This window comes from Dendrobates tinctorius, unplaced genomic scaffold (assembly GCF_039654945.1).
Source record: "Dendrobates tinctorius isolate UK_male_01 unplaced genomic scaffold, ASM3965494v1 ptg000062l, whole genome shotgun sequence".
Lineage (NCBI taxonomy): Eukaryota > Metazoa > Chordata > Amphibia > Anura > Dendrobatidae > Dendrobates > Dendrobates tinctorius.
Window position 1 is genome coordinate 26,720,784 of NW_027361730.1, and position 20,895 is coordinate 26,741,678.

At 44.8% G+C, this 20,895-nt stretch overlaps 1 protein-coding gene and 1 long non-coding RNA gene across 8 annotated transcripts in view; one reads left to right on the top strand and one right to left on the bottom strand.

Annotated features, from left to right (window-relative positions):
- LOC141093021 (uncharacterized) overlaps window positions 1-17,666 on the bottom strand; it is a 105,885-nt gene extending 88,219 nt beyond the window's left edge. For 2 of the 4 annotated variants that reach the window (XR_012232971.1, XR_012232968.1), the window contains exon 1: window positions 17,305-17,439. This is a non-coding gene — a long non-coding RNA (uncharacterized lncRNA). Of the gene's footprint in view, window positions 1-17,304; window positions 17,440-17,616 lie in introns of those variants that run through there. The other 2 variants (XR_012232970.1, XR_012232969.1) reach the window with 2 other exon arrangements.
- PARP6 (poly(ADP-ribose) polymerase family member 6) overlaps window positions 1-20,895 on the top strand; it is a 131,751-nt gene that overhangs the window by 62,631 nt on the left and 48,225 nt on the right. For all 4 annotated transcript variants that reach the window (XM_073579439.1, XM_073579441.1, XM_073579440.1 and 1 more), the window contains exons 10-13: window positions 4,828-4,881; window positions 5,069-5,164; window positions 5,285-5,377; window positions 16,913-17,038. In XM_073579439.1, coding sequence (XP_073435540.1) covers window positions 4,828-4,881; window positions 5,069-5,164; window positions 5,285-5,377; window positions 16,913-17,038 — 369 coding nt within the window. The remainder of the gene's footprint in view (window positions 1-4,827; window positions 4,882-5,068; window positions 5,165-5,284; window positions 5,378-16,912; window positions 17,039-20,895) is intronic.

The window sequence follows — 20,895 nt, forward strand, 5'->3', positions numbered from 1 at the left end:
AGCCTCCGATTTGGAGGCCGGGGTGGCTCAGCCTCCGATTTGGAGGCCGGGGTGGCTCAGCCTCCGATTTGGAGGCCGGGGTGGCTCAGCCTCCGATTTGGAGGCCGGGGTGGCTCAGCCTTCGATTTGGAGGCCGGGGTGGCTCAGCCTCCGATTTGGAGGCCGGAGTGGATCAGCCTCCGATTTGGAGGCCGGGGTGGATCAGCCTCCGATTTGGAGGCCGGGGTCGATCAGCCTCCGATTTGGAGGCCGGGGTCGATCAGCCTCCGATTTGGAGGCCGGGGTGGCTCAGCCTCCGATTTGGAGGCCGGGGTGGCTCAGCCTCCGATTTGGAGGCCGGGGTGGCTCAGCCTCCGATTTGGAGGCCGGGGTGGCTCAGCCTCCGATTTGGAGGCCGGGGTGGCTCAGTCTCCGATTTGGTGTGTCGGCCCTTTAAGACTCATTTGGGTGCGCTGGCCCTTTAACAATCACTTTGGCGCGTTGGCCCTTTAAGAGCTATTTGGCTCACTCGGCTTCTTTTAAATCCACTTTGGCGCACACATTCTCTCTCAGGGGCATGTGTCATGTGATGAAGCTAGATTTGCATTTGTGCTGTGAGTTTCGCTTTAAGAGCTGATATTATGTGGCAGAAGCTCTGTCTTGGGGGCGTCATGTGATGTTCGTAGGCGTTGGCATAGTAACTGGGTCTGCCTGCGCATATCAATGAGCTCAACTGCCATTTCAATCGCCTCAGGGCACGTTTTGCCATTTCCTATTGAAAAGCATTGGAGACAGTGCATTCCAATGACGGGAAAAAAAATTTCAACCGCAAATTGCGCAAAAACTACAAATCCGATCGAAACGAAAAATACTTAGCACACCTCTCATGGACGCTGGCTTCGAAACGTCACCTCAACGGAGTCTGTGCGTGTAGCGGTTCGGGCCGCATTAATTGCGGAAATCAACTTAATAATAATAATAAGAAGAAGAATAAGTTAGCAGCGTTCGGATTACAATATAGTGGTTTTTTCAAACCACTATAATAAGTTAGCAGCGTTCGGATTACAATATAGTGGTTTTTTCAAACCACTATAATTAACCATTATTTAAGTTAAACAGATATGACTGCTAGATAATGCGTATGCATACTGTCATTAGCCAACAAGCCTGTTACAGATCAATTCAAAGAACTTTACAAGTGAAAAAGTACCAGAAAAATAGATATTTTTCCAAGTTCCTAAATATTGCAGGAAAAACTTAGCCTTTATTTATTATCCTACTAAAAAATAGGTATGTACATGTAGAAAGCAGTCGAGCTTCTATATACTATTATAAACACTCTACCAACCTCAGTTTATCAAAACAGAAACCATAGCCGAGCATTCCTGTTAGAATAAGTGCAATGTGGTGGTACACATTCACACTGCGGCCATTACCAGACAAAAAACAGAATAAAAACAGTGAATAGATATCCTGCAGTAAGGAAAGAGCTAGTAGTAATACAGTAGTAAAGCATAGGTTACTTAGTTAACACTATTTTGATCAAAAGTGTTAAAGTCATCCCACTGCTGAATGTCCAGTCTATTAGGTATGAGTAGATAGGGTCAAGTCTGTAATGCCAAGAGATGAGAGAGTCTGTAGTGTTCAGCTGAAATTAGAGGAGAGGTAGGAGGCAGAGGGGGACAGAGGAGAGAATTGAAAATTTTTAATAGCTGTTTGAGAGATGAGTAATATGTTTGTTTTGCACCAGTGAGTGTGCACTTGAAAGCAGTGAGGGGCCGTTTGAATGTGATGAAGTGTTCATTGGAAAGGGATCTTTTCCATCTCCGCTCAGTAAACCTGGATGCCCGCCTTAGTTCTTTAGTCTGACTGGTGAGCCAGGGTTGCCTGTTGATTGTGCGAGCTTAGGTATGGGTAAGGGGGAAATTGATTCAAGAGCTGCAGCTGTTGTGGTGTTATATAAAGCAGCATTAGCATCTGCATTGTGTAAGGAACTAATGTCTGTAAGAGGGAGAAGGGTTTCAGAAAGTGAGTGCAGGTCGAGGTGTTTTAGATTTCTGCTATCATGTGCAAGTTTGTGGAGAGGGGATTGTGGGCCTGGAGAGTAGAGAGAAGAGAACGTAAGTAGTTTCTGGTCAGAAAGAGGGAGAGGTGAGTTAAGAGAAGTTAGATAGGGAATAGAATATGGATTGTATGTACACTCTAGCACTGTATGATATGCCCCAGTATTTGCTTGTCATTTTTTGGATTTTTTTCATGTAAATCCAGATCTTGTCAGGATCAATTATCTACTTTTCTCTATGTGAAAGTCCATTATACTATCAATCCTAATCATAGAACAGAAAGCCAATGAAGCAAGTGACTAAAAGAAGAGGTTCCACATTAGATTAGTGGACCAGTAGAGTTACATGCAATGAGCTACATGGAGATTGTATGTGCTTTAGATGATGGAAATAGACTTTTTGGCCTGAATTGATATTTACGTCAGCTTTTGTATTCATTGGCATAAATACTGCATTACTGGTACAGATTGTAAACACCAGGGTAAATTACCAACTAAAATATTTATATTTAAAGAAAAAAAATATTATATATATATTATGAGTATGTAATATTATTGAGAACTAAAAAAGAGATAGTAATAGTATACATGTGGTAGAATACAAGCAAGGAAAACCTGGACACAGCTGCCTTATGAGAACGTTAGATAAGTGAGACAAGCCAGATGGCAGCACATTAAACAGTGGCATGTAAAACTTTGGGCACCCCTGGTCAAAATTACTGTTATTGTGAAAAGCTAAGCAAGTTGAAGATGAAATGATCTCTAAAAAGGCCTAAAGTTAAAGATGACACATTTACTTTGTATTTTAGGCAAAAAATATATATTTTCATATTTTACATTTTAAAAATTACAAAAAGGAAAATGGACCTATGCAAAAGTAGCATCCCCTTTTGAAAGTAAACACTTTTTGTAGCCAGACAAGAGTCTTTCAATTTTTGTTTGAGGGATTTTCATCCATTCTTCCTTGGAAAATTCTTCCAGTTCTGTGAGATTCCTGTCTCGTCTTGCATGCACTACTATTTTGAGTTCTAGCCACAGATTTTCAATGATGTTCAGCTCAGGGGACTGTGAGGGCCACTGTAAAACCTTCAGCTTGTGCCTTTTGAGGTAGTCATTTTGACGTGTGTTTAGGATCATTATCCATTTGTAGAAGTCATCCTCTTTTCAACTGAAATGTTCCCCATGCCATTGGTTGCAACACAATGCCAATGCATGATTAATCCACATCATGCTTAATGGTTGGTGAGATGTTCTTTTCCTGAAATTCTGTGCCCTTTTTTCTCCACACATTCCTTTGATCATTGTGGCCAAAGAGTTCTATTTTAACCTCATTGGTCCTCAGGGCTTGTTTTCAAAATGCATCAGGTGTGTTTAGATGTTCTTTTCCATACTTCTGATGCTGAATTTTATGGTGAGGACGCAGGAGCAGTTTTCTTCTGATGACTCTTCCATGAAGGCCATATTTGTGCAGGTGTCTCTGAACAGTAGAACAATGTACAACAACTCCTGATTCTGCAAAATCTTTCTGAATGTCTATTGCAGGCAAGCGAGAGTTCTTTTTTGCCTTTCTAGTAAATAAGATCTTGCTGAAATTTTGCTTGGTCTTCTAGACCTTATCTTGATCTCCACGGTACCTGGTAACTGCCATTTGTAAATTATATTTCAAACTGAGGAAAGGGAAACTTGAAAATGCTTTGCTATTTTCGTATAGCCTTCTCCTGCTTTATGGGCCTCCACCATTTTCATTTTCAGTGTGCTAGGCAGCTGCTTAGAATAACCCATGGCTGTTGGTTTTTGGCACAAGGTTACAGGAGACTGGATTTTTATAAAGCTGGAAAATTTGCATCACCTAGCATTTCCTAACAATGATACTGAACAAGCCATTAACCCAACAGGCTAAAGAAGGTCTGGATCCTTGCTAAAAGTTATCTGAAAACAAAAATCTTCAAGGATGCCTAAACTTTTGCATCTGCCCATTTTTCTTCTTGTAATTTTTAATATGTAAAAGATAAATAAACATATATTTTTTTGTCTAAAATACAAAGGAAGTGTGTCATCTTTAACTTAAGGCCTTTTAGAGGTCTTTTCATCTTCAACTTGCTTAACTGTTCACAATAACAGTAATCTTGACCAGGGGTGCCCAAACTTTTATATGCCACTGTAATAGTAGAGCCTCTTAGTGGGTGTGAGGCTGAGTAACTTCTCACGGACAAGCCATGAGTCAGAGAAGTCAGAGGTCAAGAGCCCGGAGGGTACGTCATAAACAGAGGGAAGAGACAAAGGAATAGTTAGGTAATGGTCCTAGGTCAGAATACCAGGATAGCGGATCAGAGCACAGGGGGTAAGCAAAACAGATGGTTAAAACGAGGTCGAAGGTCAGGCAGCAAAAAGATCCATAAGCAAAGCACAAGGCACAGAGAAACAAACCACACTTAGCTGAATCTATATCTGGAAGAGATATGTGACTGACAGCCCAGCTACAGTAAGTAGCTGGGCAATCACGTGGGACAGGGAACACCTGAAGACAACGCAACACCTCCCAGTCTCAGATTGATGGCCGAGCTGTTAATCAAAACACTGACAGCTCAGCATACCACTGCAGCAGATTGGATTACTGAGCTGTCAATCAAAGGACTGACAACTTCAGCACTTCCCTTAACCAGATTGGACGGCTGAGCTGACAGTAACTGTGTTCAAGACACACTGAGTGGTGAAAGAGTGACAGTGGGGGTTGGGATTTACCCATGTATAGTATCTTTTAATATTAATCTAATCACTCCCTGCAGGTCAGTGGGCATTGCAAGACAGTTCCCACTCTGGAATATGGATTTCTGGTGCAGGTGAGTTGTCAGCTAATATTCCAAATTTTCTATATTATTTCAAATTTTAAGTTTGCTTTATTCTCCACCCCCTTACACCCGTGATACCCCACACATTCAATAATGAATATTGTTTATTCTATTTTCTTTCCACTTCTTTTCACAATTTTCAGTGTGAACGCGTCTTATAGTTTTTTCCCTTCCATAGATAATGAAGTATGCAGAACAGCGGCTACCCACTCTGAATGAGTATTGTGTAGTGTGTGATGAGCAGCATGTCTTCCAGAATGCATCTATGCTCAAGGTGGGTCCATTTTGTCGTGAAAAATGTAATAACCTGCTATGTTACAGGCTATGTTACAGTCATTGCCTTTTTGTTTTCTGTATTAATTTCCTTCTATATTCACCATTTCATATGCCGCAGCCAGCAGTGTGTACAAGGGAGCTCTGCGTCTTCTCTTTTTACACTCTGGGAGTGATGTCTGGAGCTGCTGAAGAAGTGGCTACAGGAGCTGAGGTAAATCTAATAATAATGAACGTTAGGACTGCTTCTTGGTTACTTACAAGGTTAAAAAAGGGCAGTGAAAGCCACAGACTTGTAGTGACCATTGGCTGCTTTAGGCCTCTTTCACACATCAGGTTTTCGCCGTCAGGCGCGATCCGGCGCTTTTGACAAAAACCGGATCCGGCAAAATGCAATGCCGGATCCGGTTTCCCCCCCATTGACTTGCATTTGAGCCGGATCGCGCCGGATGGCCATGCGTTTCATCCGGTTTTCGCCGGATCCGGCAATGTGTCGCAATCCGGCGTCTGGAAAAAACGGCTACTGTAACGTTTTTTGTCTCCGGCAAAAAAGCCGAACACGCCGGATTTCACGCCTTTTTCACACAATGAAAGCCTATGAGCGCCGCAATGCGCCGGATCCGGCGACAGCCGGATCCGGTGGCCAGATCCGTTTTTTTTGGTCTGAGCATACTCAGTAGCTCTGCCCACAAGACACATATATAAAAGCATGACAGTGGGACCCTCAGCCACACCCAACATGCCACCCAAGACAGCAACCAGGCGCAGGAGAAGGCAGGAGACCACTGCAGCAGCACCATCAGCACCACCACCACCCCAAATGGAGCAGCATGCTGAACAACGGGAGGGGAGTCCAGCAGCAGATGAGAGACGGTAATTATCAAATCCCCCATTCCTCCAAACTAGGGCCATGGAATATCAAGATATTCATTGCCCCTTTGTTTCTCTTTATTCAACAGCCGCCCAAGAGATGCAGCAGCAGCAACAGTGGCAGCACTGGCAGCAACACCACCCACAGGCATGGAGTCTGGCCAGTAGGAAGACAGCACATCTTCTTCTGGGAGCCCTCCCTCGCATCGTCAGCGTTTGACGGTAAGTTTTTATTTCCAAAATCCATCATCTCTGTAATATATGTCTATTCATTGCCTTTTATTTCAAAACAGGAATCACAAGATGAAGAGGAGCTCCCAGAAGAAGAAGGAAGGGGTGGACAGACACCTGGAATGGGCTCACAATTGGTAAGTTTTTTGCATGAAACGCAGAAACACAACATCACACTACACACAACACATAGAAAACAATGTTCTGCAGACCACACACATCAAACAAATGCCTACATCCAAAGACATAACATTTTTTGTTTTCTTCTCTAGTCTTCCCAATCTGGTGCTCGGCCAAGAGGTCCTCGCAGTGCCTCCCAGGGTCGTCGGCGACAGCAACGCGGCTGTCACCAGCGTGTAAGTATAAATATTTGTGTTTTGTTTTTTTGCACTTTTTATTTCATTTCTTTTGTGGAGGCTAATTATGTTATTTTTGTCTTTTTCTTTAACAGCCTTCACAGCGTGCTCTCGACTCTGACGGTGAGGATGGAGGGATTGATGTGGACCACCTCATCGATCTCGTCAGAGAAAGGGAGCCGCTATGGAATATGGCTGACCGCCGCCATGCTGACCTGATCGTTACCCGACGACTCTGGGAGGAAATCTGTTTGCTCCTTGTGGACTGCTGGGAGGACCTCGATGCTCGGGCCCAGATTAAAGAGCGTAAGTATATACAGTACCGGTTGCTTGATGTAAACCAGTGTTTCCCGAACTCCAGTCCTCGTGGTCCCCACGGATCATGTGTTCAGGATTTCCATTTACTATGGAAATCCTGAAAACATGACCCCTGGGGACCATGAGGACTGGAGTTTGGGAAACACTGATGTTGTATACTAACCACTCCTTTCTCATTTCAGGGGACAGAATTGTGAAGCGGTGGCGGTCTGTGAGGGATCGTTTCAAGAAGGAGTTCAATAAAGAGATGCGGGCCCCGAGTGGATCTGGAGGACGCAGGAGCAAGTACAAGTACGCACAAGCCCTGTCGTTCCTCCGGGAAACAATGGTCACCAAAAGGTAAATATTACACAGCACATGTGAAAAAAATGTTTCTATGTAACTTTTTTTTTTGCAGCCAGGGCCATACCATGTCACTATTTTAATTGTTTTTTTTTCTCTTTATTCCACAGCACGGTGAGCAGCACTCGGGAGCCTGCACGATTGGACCCTTCTGAGGCGATCCCTACATTACATGAAGCTGCTGGTGAGGAGATCGCTTTCCCTTTACCCCACCCTTCTGCCCCTGCCACCTCTAGTACACCTGCGGGTACTGGGCGGCAGCGGCAGAGGGGTCAGGAAAAGACTTATGCGCCAGAGTTCTTGCATCTGAATGCATCTTTCCAGAACTGTCTAAAAGTCTTGTCAGAGCAAATCTCCGCAGGCTTTCAGCAGATCAACTCCAGCATTCTGGAGGTGAAGACACTTCTGCAAACCATGCATTCAGAAGCAAGATCTTCGCCAAACCACACCTTTTTCAGGTCTGTTGTGGAGCGCATGGAAACGCTCTCTCCCACCCAGCAGATGCATGTAATGCATTCATGCCACGGTGCTCTCCAGCACGTTACCTCCCAACCTCCTCCTCCCACCACAGTAGTTCCTCCACCTGCATCCCCTCCAGCCACTTTCCATCCTCCCCCTCCTATTACATACCATCCACCTCCCCAGCACCAGCCACCTCCCCAGTACCAGCAACCTCCCCAGTACCAGCAACCTCCCCAGTACCAGCAACCTCCCCAGTACCAGCAACCTCCCCACTTCCAGCAACCTGCCCCGTACCAAACTCCTTCCCCCTACCAAACTCCTTCCCCATACAACTTGCCATCAACATCATCTGTTCCTACAGTCCCTGCCCAACCCTCCACTCCACCGCCCACCACCTCTTCTGCCTCCCACATGTCCACCCATTCTGTAGCTTTTTCCACACCTTCACCTCTAACTGTTCCTTCCCCACCACGATCCCAGTCCTCTCTCCACACTCCCAGTGTCGAAGTGTCCCGCAGTCCCTCCAGCAGTATTTCCACCCCACACTACACAGATTTGTAATGTGTGTTTTTTAATAAAAATGCCTATTGTTTTTAAAACCTTTATTAAAAAAGTTTTTTGCACATTAAAAACATTTTACAAAAAAAAAATATTTTAAATAAAAGTTAAATTATCGTTTCACAATGGTTGTCTGTCATTTCTTTCTGCGGCGAAATATGTTTAAAAAAAAGGTTAAATACAGGGTATTTCATAGGTAAAAAGGTATTCAAAACCAGGTATATAACTGTGGGTACATTTTACCTTTTTGCCACAGTTGTGTTCCTGGTTGTGTTTGAAGCAAAGTATTTCACCTAAAAAGTTGTGTTTATTGTTGGTGATTTCCTAACAATGTACACAACTTTTGTTCCAAGGTGAAATTCTTTGCATAAAACACAACCAGGTACACACCTGTGGCCTAAAGCTAAAAATAGTAAGACCATGACAAGATAGCCAACTTTGGTTGGCAAAGGTATATACTGTTGGTCCAGAAGGTACACAAGTTTGGTTAGGGCACAAATCTTTCACACTCTGTCATCCTGCCAGTGTACTCTGCCTTGAGGTGACATAAAGTATAGTGCAAAATTGTCCCTCATTACTGAAACCGTCACAGAACTTCTAGTGGTAATGTCATGGTAATCTTGCAAGGTGGTTTCTTCAGAGGTGTCCTCAATGGAAATGGGTTCCTTGCAGATAACAAAATTGTGGAGTACCACGCAAGCTTTGATCACCTCGTCCACAGTTTCTGTCTTGAGGTTGATCGCAGTCAATAGGACCCGCCATTTGGCTGTCAGAATACCAAAGGTACATTCAACCATTCTTCTTGCTCTTGTGAGGCGGTAATTAAAAATGCGTTTTGTTCTTGTCAATCCTCTGCTAGAGTACGGTTTCAAAAGGTGTTCTGACAGCTGGAAGGCTTCATCCCCTACACAGACAAATGGCATAGGTGGACCAGATTTTTGCGGCAGCGGTCTAGGGGGTGGGAACTGGAAGGTGTTTCCATACAGTTTACGCCCCATGGCAGACAGTTTGAAAACTTGAGAGTCATTGGAGCGGCCATAGGCCCCAATATCAACAGCAATAAATTTGTATTCCGCGTCAGCGATGGCCATGAGGACAATGGAAAAATATTTCTTGTAATTGAAATATTCCGATCCCGATCCAGCTGGCTTTACAATGCGGATATGTTTCCCGTCCACAGCGCCCAAGCAGTTGGGAAACTGACATATCTGTTGAAACTTTTCTGAAATTTCAATCCACCTCTCTGTTGTGGGCTCTGGTAAAAACTCTTCAGCTAAGGAGTCCCACAGTGCACGGCATGTGTACTTCACTATTCCAGATATGGTGGAAATCCCGAGTCTGTACTGGAAATGCAGTGACGAAAGGGATTCTCCAGTTGCAAGAAATCTGTGGGGAATTAAAAAACAATCAATTAGTTTAAAATCACAGCATTACATACCAAAACTCAGCTATAACACTTGGAGATACAAACTACCACCAACAAGATTGCAGTGAAAGTGTGCTCTGATGTGAGCATATCCAATAAATGTGGCTTACCTTAAAGTCACCATCAGACGCTCTGCGGGTGAAACAGAGAAGCGGCAATAGGTGTCTGCTTTTCTTATGAGGTGTGCAATGCGCTCCACCAAGTAATCAAAATTCTCCATTTTCATCCGAACATATCCAAAAAATTTATCTGGGTTTCGTCTAAGGTCCATGCAGAGTGTAGAATAGACCCCACGCGTCATTCTCTTGGCTGTGATGGGGTGGATCCACAAACGTCGTCTACGATGCCTGATGCGCTGCTGTCTCGCTCTCTCCTTCTCCAGAACAATCACCCTCAAACGATTCGCCTCCGCTGTAAAATCCGCCAAATTCTTCAAAATATTTCCAATGACAACATCCATCTTCGCCAGTAACTTGCTCTTCTCTCCAACCTGCACTTTCTCCTCTACAACCTGTCAAAGAAGGGCTGTAGGAACATGCTATATATAGTTTTCCAGTAGCCAATCCCGTTCGGAAGGCCACAAGGGTCAATTTTAAAAACCGGATCCGGCATAATCCGTCGAAAAACGGAACAAAAACCGGATTAACCGGATGAGACGGATCCGGTTTTGTCTGTCAAGAACAAGACGGATCCGGCAGAAAAACGGATCCGTCACATCCGGTTTTACGAAATATTTGCAGGATCCGGCGCTCCGGCACGACGCCGGATCGCGCCTGACGCCGAAAACCTGATGTGTGAAAGTAGCCTTACACCTGTCGAGTACCACCTCTTCTAAAAATATGTTCCAGCTGTAATTTTAAAGGGAATTAAATTATCTATTGTTTAAATCAGGATTTTATGATTTTTTTTTCCATTTTTTTATAATATTATTTTTTCAATTTTTCATATAGTGAACTTTACTAAAAAATAATATAAGTAATCTAGCAATTTTCACACTAATAATAATAGAGCCACACTTCCTGTTATTTACAGAAGACTTTCATCACTCTCATTATCATCACAGACAAGTTTACAATGAAAGGTAACACTGCTATTTACAGTGGCATATAAAAGTTTGGGCACCCCTAGTCACAATGACTTATTGTGATCAGTTAAGCAAGCTGAAGATTAAATGATCTCTAAAAGATCTACAGCTAAATATAGCACATCACATTTCCTTTGTATTTTAGGTAAATATATATATATATATATATATATATATAAATATATTTATCTTTTACATTTTAAAAAATACAAAAAGGATAATAAGCTGATGCAAAAGTTTGGACACCCTGCATGGTTAGTACCTAGTAGCACCCCCCTTTTGAAAGTATCTCAGCTTGTAAATGCTTTTTGTAGCCAGCCAACAGTCTTTAAATTCTTATTTGAGAGATTTTCAACCATTCTTCCTTGGACAATTCTTCCAGTTCTGTGAGATTCCTGGGTCATCTTGCATGCTCTGCTATTTTGAGCTCTAGCCACAGATTTTCAATGATTTTCAGATCAGGGGACTGTGCGAGCCATTGTAAAACCTTCAGCTTGTGCCTTTTGATGTAGTCTACTGTGGATTTTGACATGTATTTAGGATCATTATCCATTCGTAGAAACTATTCTCTTTTCAACTTCAGCTCTTTTTCAGATAGTGTTATGTTTGCATCAAGAATTTGTTGAAATTTCATTGAATCCATTCTTCCCTATACCCTTGAAATGTTCCCATGCGATTGGCTGCCACACAACCCCAAAGCATGATTGATCCACTCCCATGCTTAATGGTTGGCGGGATGTTGTGTTCCTGAAATTCTGAACTTGATTCCAAAATGCATCAGGCTTGTTTTGATTGTTTTTTTACATACTTTTGACTTTCATGAAGGCCATATTTGTGCAGATGCCTCTGAACAGTAGAACAATGTACCACAACTCCAGAGTCTGCTAAATCATTCTGAAGGTATTTTGCAGTCAAGCAGGGGTTCTGATTTGCTTCTCTAGCAATCCTACAAGGAGCTTTCACTGAAATTTTGCTTGGTCTTCTAGACCTTATCTTGACCTCCACTGTTCCTGTTAACTGCCATTTCTTAGTTACATTCTGAACTGAGGAAAGGGAAACTTGAAAACTCTTTACTATCTTGCTATAGCCTTTTCCTGCTTTGTGGGCCTCCACCATTTTCATTTTCAGAGTGCTAAGCAGCTGCTTAGAAGAACCCATGGCTGCTGTTTTTTTGGCACAAGCTTAGAGGATGCTGGGTTTTTATAAAGCTGGGAAAATGCATCACCTGGACTTTCCTAACCATGATAGTGAACAAGGCATTACCCTAACAGGCTAATTAAGTTCTGAAACGTGGTCAAAGTTATCTGCGCACACAAATATCCAAGGGTACCCAAACTTTTGCATCTGCCCATTTTCCTTTTTAAAATGTAAAATGTGACAGTATTTATATTTGTGTTGCCTAAAACACAAAGGAAATGTGTCATCTTTAACTATATGGCTTATAAAGATCGTTTCATCTTCAACTTCAACATCCTCAGTTTAACTGTTTACAATAACAGTAATTTGGACCAGGGGTGCCCAAACTTTTACATGCCACTGTATAGTATATATAGCAGAGCATTCACCATACACATTAAATAATGTCCTTTCCCTTCACAGTCACCTGTGCATGGCTCATTAAATCCTTCAATACAATACAATATGGTCCATGTGGCTGCTGCAAAGAATGGGCAATATGAGTCTAAGTAAGAGGGATTTTTAAACATTATGAAAAAAATTAAAACAGATAAATTTAGCATAAAAACCTGATTTAAATAATGGGTTATTTTTAAATGAAATATTACCTTTAAAAACAATCTGTTGGCAGGATTTAACCCCACAAACTATTTATGTACATATAGCTTTTTCAAAGACCAGTCCAGCAATACCTTTACTTAGCCCGTCTGTTCCTCCGTTATTGAATCGTCCAGTGCTTCTACCTCCTGCTTTCCAGACTCTATGCTGTGTGATTTCAGGAAAAGGACCTGTCAGTCAGCCAGGAAAAGGCAGCACTGGCAGGGGGATAGAGCTGGAGTGACAGAAGCTTTAGATCTACACTCACTGGCCACTTTATTAGGTACACCTGTCCAACTGTGTGTTAAGACTTAATTTCTAATCAGCCAATCACATGGCGGCAACTCAGTGCATTTAGGCATGTAGACATGGTCAAGACAATCTCCTGCAGTTCAAACCGAGCATCAGTATGGGGAAGAAAGGTGATTTGAGTGCCTTTGAACGTGGCATGATTGTTGGTGCCAGAAGGGCTGGTCTGAGAATTTCAGAAACTGCTGATCTACTGGGATTTTCACGCACAACCATCTCTAGGGTTTACAGAGAATGGTCCGAAAAAGAAAAAAAATCCAGTGAGCGGCAGTTCTGTGGCCGGAAATGCCATGTTGATGCCAGAGGTCAGAGGAGAATGGGCAGACTGGTTCGAGCTGATAGAAAGGCAACAGTGACTCAAATTGCCACCCGTTACAACCAAGGTAGGCAGAAGAGCATCTCTGAACGCACAGTGCGTCGAACTTTGAGGCAGATGGGCTACAGCAGCAGAAGACCACACTGGGTACCACTCCTCTCAGCTAAGAACAGGAAACTGAGGCTACAATTTGCACAAGCTCATCGAAATTGGACAGTAGAAGATTGGAAAAACGTTGCCTGGTCTGATGAGTCTCGATTTCTGTTGCGACATTCGGATGGTAGGGTCAGAATTTGGCTTAAACAACATGAAAGCATGGATCCATCCTGCCTTGTATCAACGGTTCAGGCTGGTGGTGGTGGTGTCATGGTGTGGGGAATTTTTTCTGGGCACTCTTTGGGCCCCTTGGTACCAATTGAGCATCGTTGCAACGCCACAGCCTACCTGAGTATTGTTGCTGACCATGTCCATCCCTTTATGACCACAATGTACCCAACATCTGATGGCTACTTTCAGCAGGATAATGCGCCATGTCATAAAGCTCGAATCATCTCAGATTGGTTTCTTGAACATGACAATGAGTTTACTGTACTCAAATGGCCTCCTCAGTCACCAGATCTCAATCCAATAGAGCATCTTTGGGATGTGGTGGAACGGGAGATTCGCATCAGGGATGTGCAGCTGACAAATCTGCGCCAACTGTGTGATGCCATCATGTCAATATGGTCCAAAATCTCTGAGGAATGCTTCCAGCACCTTGTTGAATCTCTGCCATGAAGAATTGAGGCAGTTCTGAAGGCAAAAGGGGGTCCAACCCCTTACTAGCATGGTGTACCTAATAAAGTGGCCAGTGAGTGTACATCCTCAATTGCTTATTAATTCAAACGCTGATTTCTCAGTAATGGAGGAACGGACTGGTCATGTAAATGTATTGCTGAACTTGTTTTTGTAAAAGCTACATGCACATATAAATAGCTTGGGGGTGAAATTTTGTGGACAGATTCCCTTTAATACTTAAAGGGGTTGTCCGGGCTTTTCACATAATCTCAGTACATATCTGGGCTGCAGAATTATGACAATAAGTCATTTCCTTTCTGTCACTAGTTTGCACGGTTTTCTAGATATTCTGAACAGAAAGTCCAAGGGGGGGGGGTGTTATGGCATTGAAATGAGAACTAGTCGTAACCTCCTACTTTACTCCAAACATGCCCTCTATAGCAACAACCCCACCCTCCATAGCTACAGGCCCTCCCCGTCCACCTGAAGCAGCCCTCATCACACAGTAACAAATCCTCCCCCTCTAGCAGCCTCACTGCAGAGAGCAGACCACCCAGCTGCTCCTCCCCCAGACACACACTGAACAGTGATCTATGGAAAGTGATACTAGCGAGGAGGGAAAATCGTCCTGTATTCTGGGCCACTCCATGATTACAATACATAACTCATCAGTAATTCCTTCCCTCACTGTCCCAGGCTGCTGGCAGCAGTGAGAACAGACTGTGTGATGGCCAGTGATGGGGGTCTGCAGCTTCTAATCTGCACAGGGGATGGCAGTCACTGATGTAATCTGTTGTGTGACAAAGCCTCTGCTGTGTGAATGAGACAGCTCTGTGTCACTGATGTCTTCACACAGCAGCAGATTTGGTGCAGTGTATGTGTGAGCACTGTGTCTCTAATGACACAAATACTGATGGAAGCAGCCTGTCCAATCAGCAGCTGTAACAGTGTGAAGTGTTGGGGGGTGTACAGTATGTATGGAGATATATATGATACTAAGGATTCTGATACTATAAATAGAGGGCTTGTTTGTGTTGTTGAGGAGCCCTTCCTCCATTCCTTCCTAGCTTTTCACTATTCCTTTCTGACCCTGGCATACCTCCAGCCTGTGTAAGGTGTGTACCTATATCCTATCACTTTATAATGTTTCTAGCAGAAATACATAACCGGTGCACGCGGACCATTCACCTCTGCCAGTGCTGGGAAAGAAAAGCTGCAATTTATTTATGTTTTTTCCCATCACCTCCGGGCAATTTTCTGTTTTTTGTTTTTCCCTCTACTTCTTCCATAACTTTTCTATTTTTCCGTCAATACAGACATTTGAGGCTTGTTGTTGTTTTTTGCAGGACAAGTTGTTCTTTTGAATCAAATTCAAAGTGCAATTACACATTTGTTTTTTGGGTTTTTTATTCACCATGTTCACTATATGGTAACCCTGATATGTCGGTATGATGTCTCGGGTCAGTACTATATGGTAACATTGATATGTCGGTATGATGCCTCGGGTCAGTACTATATGGTAACCCTGATATGTCGGTATGATGTCTCGGGTCAGTACTATATGGTAACACTGACGTGTCGGTATGATGTCTGGGGTCAGTACTATATGGTAACACTGACGTGTCAGTATGATGTCTCGGGTCAGTACTATATGGTAACACTGACGTGTCAGTATGATGTCTGGGGTCAGTACTATATGGTAACACTGACGTGTCGGTATGATGTCTGGGGTCAGTACTATATGGTAACACTGACGTGTCGGTATGATGTCTGGGGTCAGTACTATATGGTAACACTGATATGTCGGTATGATGTCTCGGGTCAGTACTATATGGTAACACTGACACGTCGGTATGATGCCTCGGGTCAGTACTATATGGTAACATTGACGTGTCGGTATGATGCCTCGGGTCAGTACTATATGGTAACCCTGATATGTCGGTATGATGTCTCGGGTCAGTACTATATGGTAACACTGACACGTCTGTATGATGCCTCGGGTCAGTACTATATGGTAACACTGACGTGTCTGTATGATGCCTCGGGTCAGTACTATATGGTAACACTGACGTGTCGGTATGATGCCTCGGGTCAGTACTATATGGTAACACTGACGTGTCGGTATGATGTCTGGGGTCTGTACTATATGGTAACACTGATATGTCGGTATGATGTCTCGGGTCAGTACTATATGGTAACACTGACACGTCAGTATGATGCCTCGGGTCAGTACTATATGGTAACACTGACGTGTCGGTATGATGCCTCGGGTCAGTACTATATGGTAACCCTGATATGTCGGTATGATGTCTCGGGTCAGTACTATATGGTAACACTGACACGTCGGTATGATGCCTCGGGTCAGTACTATATGGTAACACTGACGTGTCGGTATGATGCCTCGGGTCAGTACTATATGGTAACACTGACGTGTCGGTATGATGCCTCGGGTCAGTACTATATGGTAACCCTGATATGTCGGTATGATGTCTCGGGTCAGTACTATATGGTAACACTGACACGTCGGTATGATGCCTCGGGTCAGTACTATATGGAAACACTGACGTGTCGGTATGATGCCTCGGGTCAGTACTATATGGTAACACTGATGTGTCGGTATGATGCCTCGGGTCAGTACTATATGGTAACACTGACGTGTCGGTATGATGCCTCGGGTCAGTACTATATGGTAACACTGACGTGTCGGTATGATGCCTCGGGTCAGTACTGTATGTACATATGTCTGTATTGTCATAATTCTGCAGCCCAAGTATGTACTGAGATTATGTGAAAAGCCCGGACAACCCCTTTAAAGCAGGAGAACCTAGCAGGACCATTTTCTGTAACATCTAAAAGATGTGACCTGACATGACCCATTTCTGCTTATGTTATTATGATGGTCTATTTTTGTGTCATGTTTTCTGTAGGTTGTGGGTCTGCTGGTTGCAATGTGTCGAGCTGCACTTGAGTCACCAAGGAAGAGTATTATATTTGAGCCATACCCTTCAGTAGTGGATCCTAATGATCCCAAAACACTGGCCTTTAACCCTAAGGTAAATAAATATTCTATTATATCACCTCTAAGTCGCAGTGCTCCTATCAGAGTGCGCTTATTGATTATGTATTGTAAGCTTTGAAAAATAAAAAATGCATATAAATGCAATATAAAGTTACAATGGCCAAATTCATATCTCTAGCTAATGCTAAGGTGTAAACAGGGAACGTTGATGTGTTTAACTTGTGTAACCTACTGTATCTATTTCTACACTAAATATATTAGCTGATATGCACAAAAAAGAAGAATAGGGGTTGCACTCACCGTCCCATAAAATCCACTTTATTTCGGCAGTTTAAAACATACAGGACAGGAGAGCAGGCCCGGATTGGCAATATAACCAACCGGGCATTTTCCCGCTGGGCCGCTGTCATGTGGGCCGCGGGCGGCAGCGCCCGATCATCTGGCCGCTTGCCAACTGCTGCGGCCACTGTTGCTCCTGCCGCCGGCCCTCTGCGGCACGGCGGTGATAGTTTCCAAGTTCCTCCCGAACTGCAGGGAGATAAGCCACCACGCCTCCCCCCACACACCCCATCCTCGCCGTAGCATGAGACACCCCCCCCCGCAGCCACTCACAGTGTCGCTTGCCTTCTCTGTTCGCAGGACCTGTGATGAGGTCACAGGAGGGGAGGAGTCAGGGGTCACATGATCAGGAGCCTTTGTCCAGACCCCTGATCATGTGACCCCTGACTCCGCCCCTCCTGTGACCTCATCACAGGTCCTGTGCGCTCAGCCTTGCCTCTTGGTGTCTGCAAGATTCTGCTGTGCTGTTGTCATGGTGCTGGCTGAGATAAGTATGTGTGGGGTCAGGAGGGGTTTACAGGGTAGATGTAGCAGAGCTGTATGTGTATGGGGTGTACTGAGCGGAGCCGTGTGTGTACGAGGTGTACGGAGTGGAGCCGTGTGTGTATGAGGTGTACGGAGAGGAGCCGCGTGTGTACAAGGTGTACGGAGCGGAGCCGTGTGTGTACGAGGTGTACGGAGCGGAGCTGTGTGTGTACAAGGTGTACAGAGAGGAGCCGTGTGTGTACAAGGTGTACGGAGCGGAGCAGTGTGTGTACGAGGTGTATGGAGCGGAGTCGTGTGTGTGCGAGGTGTACGGAGCAGAGCCGCGTGCACGAGGTGTACGGAGCGGAGCTGTGTGTGTACAAGGTGTACGGAGAGGAGCCGTGTGTGTACGAGGTGTACGGAGCGGAGCAGTGTGTGTACGAGGTGTATGGAGCGGAGTCGTGTGTGTGCGAGGTGTACGGAGCAGAGCCGCGTGCACGAGGTGTACGGAGCAGAGCCGCGTGCACGAGGTGTACGGAGCAGAGCCGCGTGCACAAGGTGTACGGAACAGAGCCGTGTGCACGAGGTGTACGGAACAGAGCCGCATGCACGAGGTGTACGGAGCGGAGCCGTGTGTGTATGAGGTGTACGGAGCGGAGCCATGTGTGTATGAGGTGTACGGAACAGAGCCGCATGCACGAGGTGTACGGAGCGGAGCCGCGTGTACGAGGTGTACGGAGCGGAGCCGCGTGTGTATGAAGTGTACGGAGCGGAGCCGTGTGTACGAGGTGTACGGAGCGGAGCTGTGTGTGTACGAGGTGTACGGAGCGGAGCAGTGTGTGTACGAGGTGTACGGAGCGGAGCCGTGTGTACGAGGTGTACGGAGCGGAGCCGCGTGTGTATGAAGTGTATGGAGAGGAGCCGTGTGTGTATGAGGTGTGCGAAACAGAGCCGCGTGTACGAGGTGTACGGAGCGGAGCCGTGTGTACGAGGTGTACGGAGCGGAACCGTGTGTACGAGGTGTACGGAGCAGAGCCGTGTGTGTACTTGGTGTACGGAGCGGAGCCGCGTGTGTATGGGTTATACGGAGGGGAGCCGTGTGTGTACGGAGTGGAGTCATATGTGTACGGGATGTACGGAGCGGAGCCGTGTGTGTACTTGGTGTACGGAGCGGAGCCGCGTGAGTATGAGGTGTTCGGAGCGGAGCCGCGTGTGTATGGGGTATACGGAGGGGAGCCGTGTGTGTACGGAGTGGAGCCATATGTGTACGGGATGTACGGAGCGGAGCCAAGTGTGTACGAAGCATACAAAGCGTGCTTTTCCCACGGACACAGGAGTACACGGCGGAGCCCCGAGGAGCATTTTAAAACACACACATGATGTTCCACCTGAAGTGATGTGCTTGAAGCTGACCGGAAATGAGATAATTTCTTGAGATTGTAACAGAACCAGGAATGCTTCAGATCCACCACTGTGTCCTCCTCCGACAGCGCAGACAGCAGGATCGCCTTGGAATCGGGGATGCCGGCCATGTAAGCGGATCATGATATGTCCTGCATCGGGAGGCTCAGGTGGGCACTACAATGGGAGCCGGGCTGCTATAGTATCTTTATAGAATCTTTCTTTATTTCTTTCTCTCTTTTTCTTTCTTTCACTGTTCTTTCTTTCTCATTCTCTGTTCTGTCTTTCCCTCATTTTCTTTCTCTCTCTCTGTTCTTTCTTTCTCTCTCTAATCTTTCTTTTTTCTTTCTCTCTCTCTCTGTTCTTTCTTTCCCCTCTTTCTTTTTCTTTCCTCTCTTTCTTTCTCTCTGTTCTTTCTTTCTTTTCTTTTCTTTACTTCTTTCTTTCTCTATCTATTCTTTCTCTGTCTCTCTCTGTTCTTTCTTTCCCCTCTTTCTTTCTCTCTCTGTTCTTTCTCTGTCTCTCTCTGTTCTTTCTTTCTTTTTTTCCCCTCTTTCTTTCTTTCTCTTTTTTCTTTTTTCTCTCTCTCTCTGTTTTCTCTCTTCCTTAGTGCCAGTCAGTGTGCCCATAATGCCAGCCACTGTGCCCTCAGTACAAGTCAGTGTGATCAGCAGTGCTAAATGGGTGCGATTAGGCGTGGACATGGGTGTGACTAGTTGCCGAATGGGTGTGGCCGGGCGTGGCCTAAAATTTGCAGTCTTTCTCCCTCTTTCCCTTCCTCAAAAGTTGGGAGGTATGATAGGGGCAGCTATGACCAGGGGGTCTGGTTGCCCAATGGATAGCAGTTCTGCCAGGAATTCTGACACCGTGCGTACAAAAGGGGACAGAGCTTTGGGAGGAGTACTGTACCTAAAAGCAATAAATAGGACTGAGCTGAAATACTGGACACAGCTGTGACTACATGTTATATAGTCGTGTTAATCTCCTCTCACTGCTTGTAACCTACAACTTTACAAAAATATTATATAGTCACCATGTGACTAGTGGGCCTGTGTAACTTCAAATGCCAGGGCTGAATTTTAGTCCCCGTCCGGCCCTGCAGGAGAGTCTCATGTGGAGTGGACCGGACGACGATCATTTTGCGCAAATGCGCTTCTACGGGTCCTCCTGTCCTGTGTGTTTTAAACTGCCAAAATAAACTGGATTTTATGGGACGGTGCAACCCCCATTCTTCTTTTTTGTGCATGGACAATTGCTCTGTTTTTTCATTGAGTTGTCACCCGTGAGCCCGGGTTAGGAAGCCTAATAGCGGTTTGGACACTTGTAATAGGTTTGCGGACACAGGTGCTGCAGCGGTGCGGATCTCTTTTGTGCTCTCTTTATGGACATATTAGCTGATATGTTCATTCAGATTGTACCATCGTGGCCAAAAGTTTTGAGAATGACACACATTTTGGTTTTCACAATGTTTGCTGCTTCAGTTTTTATAGCGGTAATTTGCAATAACTCTTGATTGTTATGTAGAGTGATCAGAAGATTTGCAATAACTGCAAACTTATTTCTTGCCACAAAAAATAACTTAATCACAGAAACCTCATTTCCACTGAATTTCTGCCCTGACACAAAATGACCTGTTTACATCATCTCCCTAATGAGAAAATGTTAACTTAGGCTAGTTTCACACTA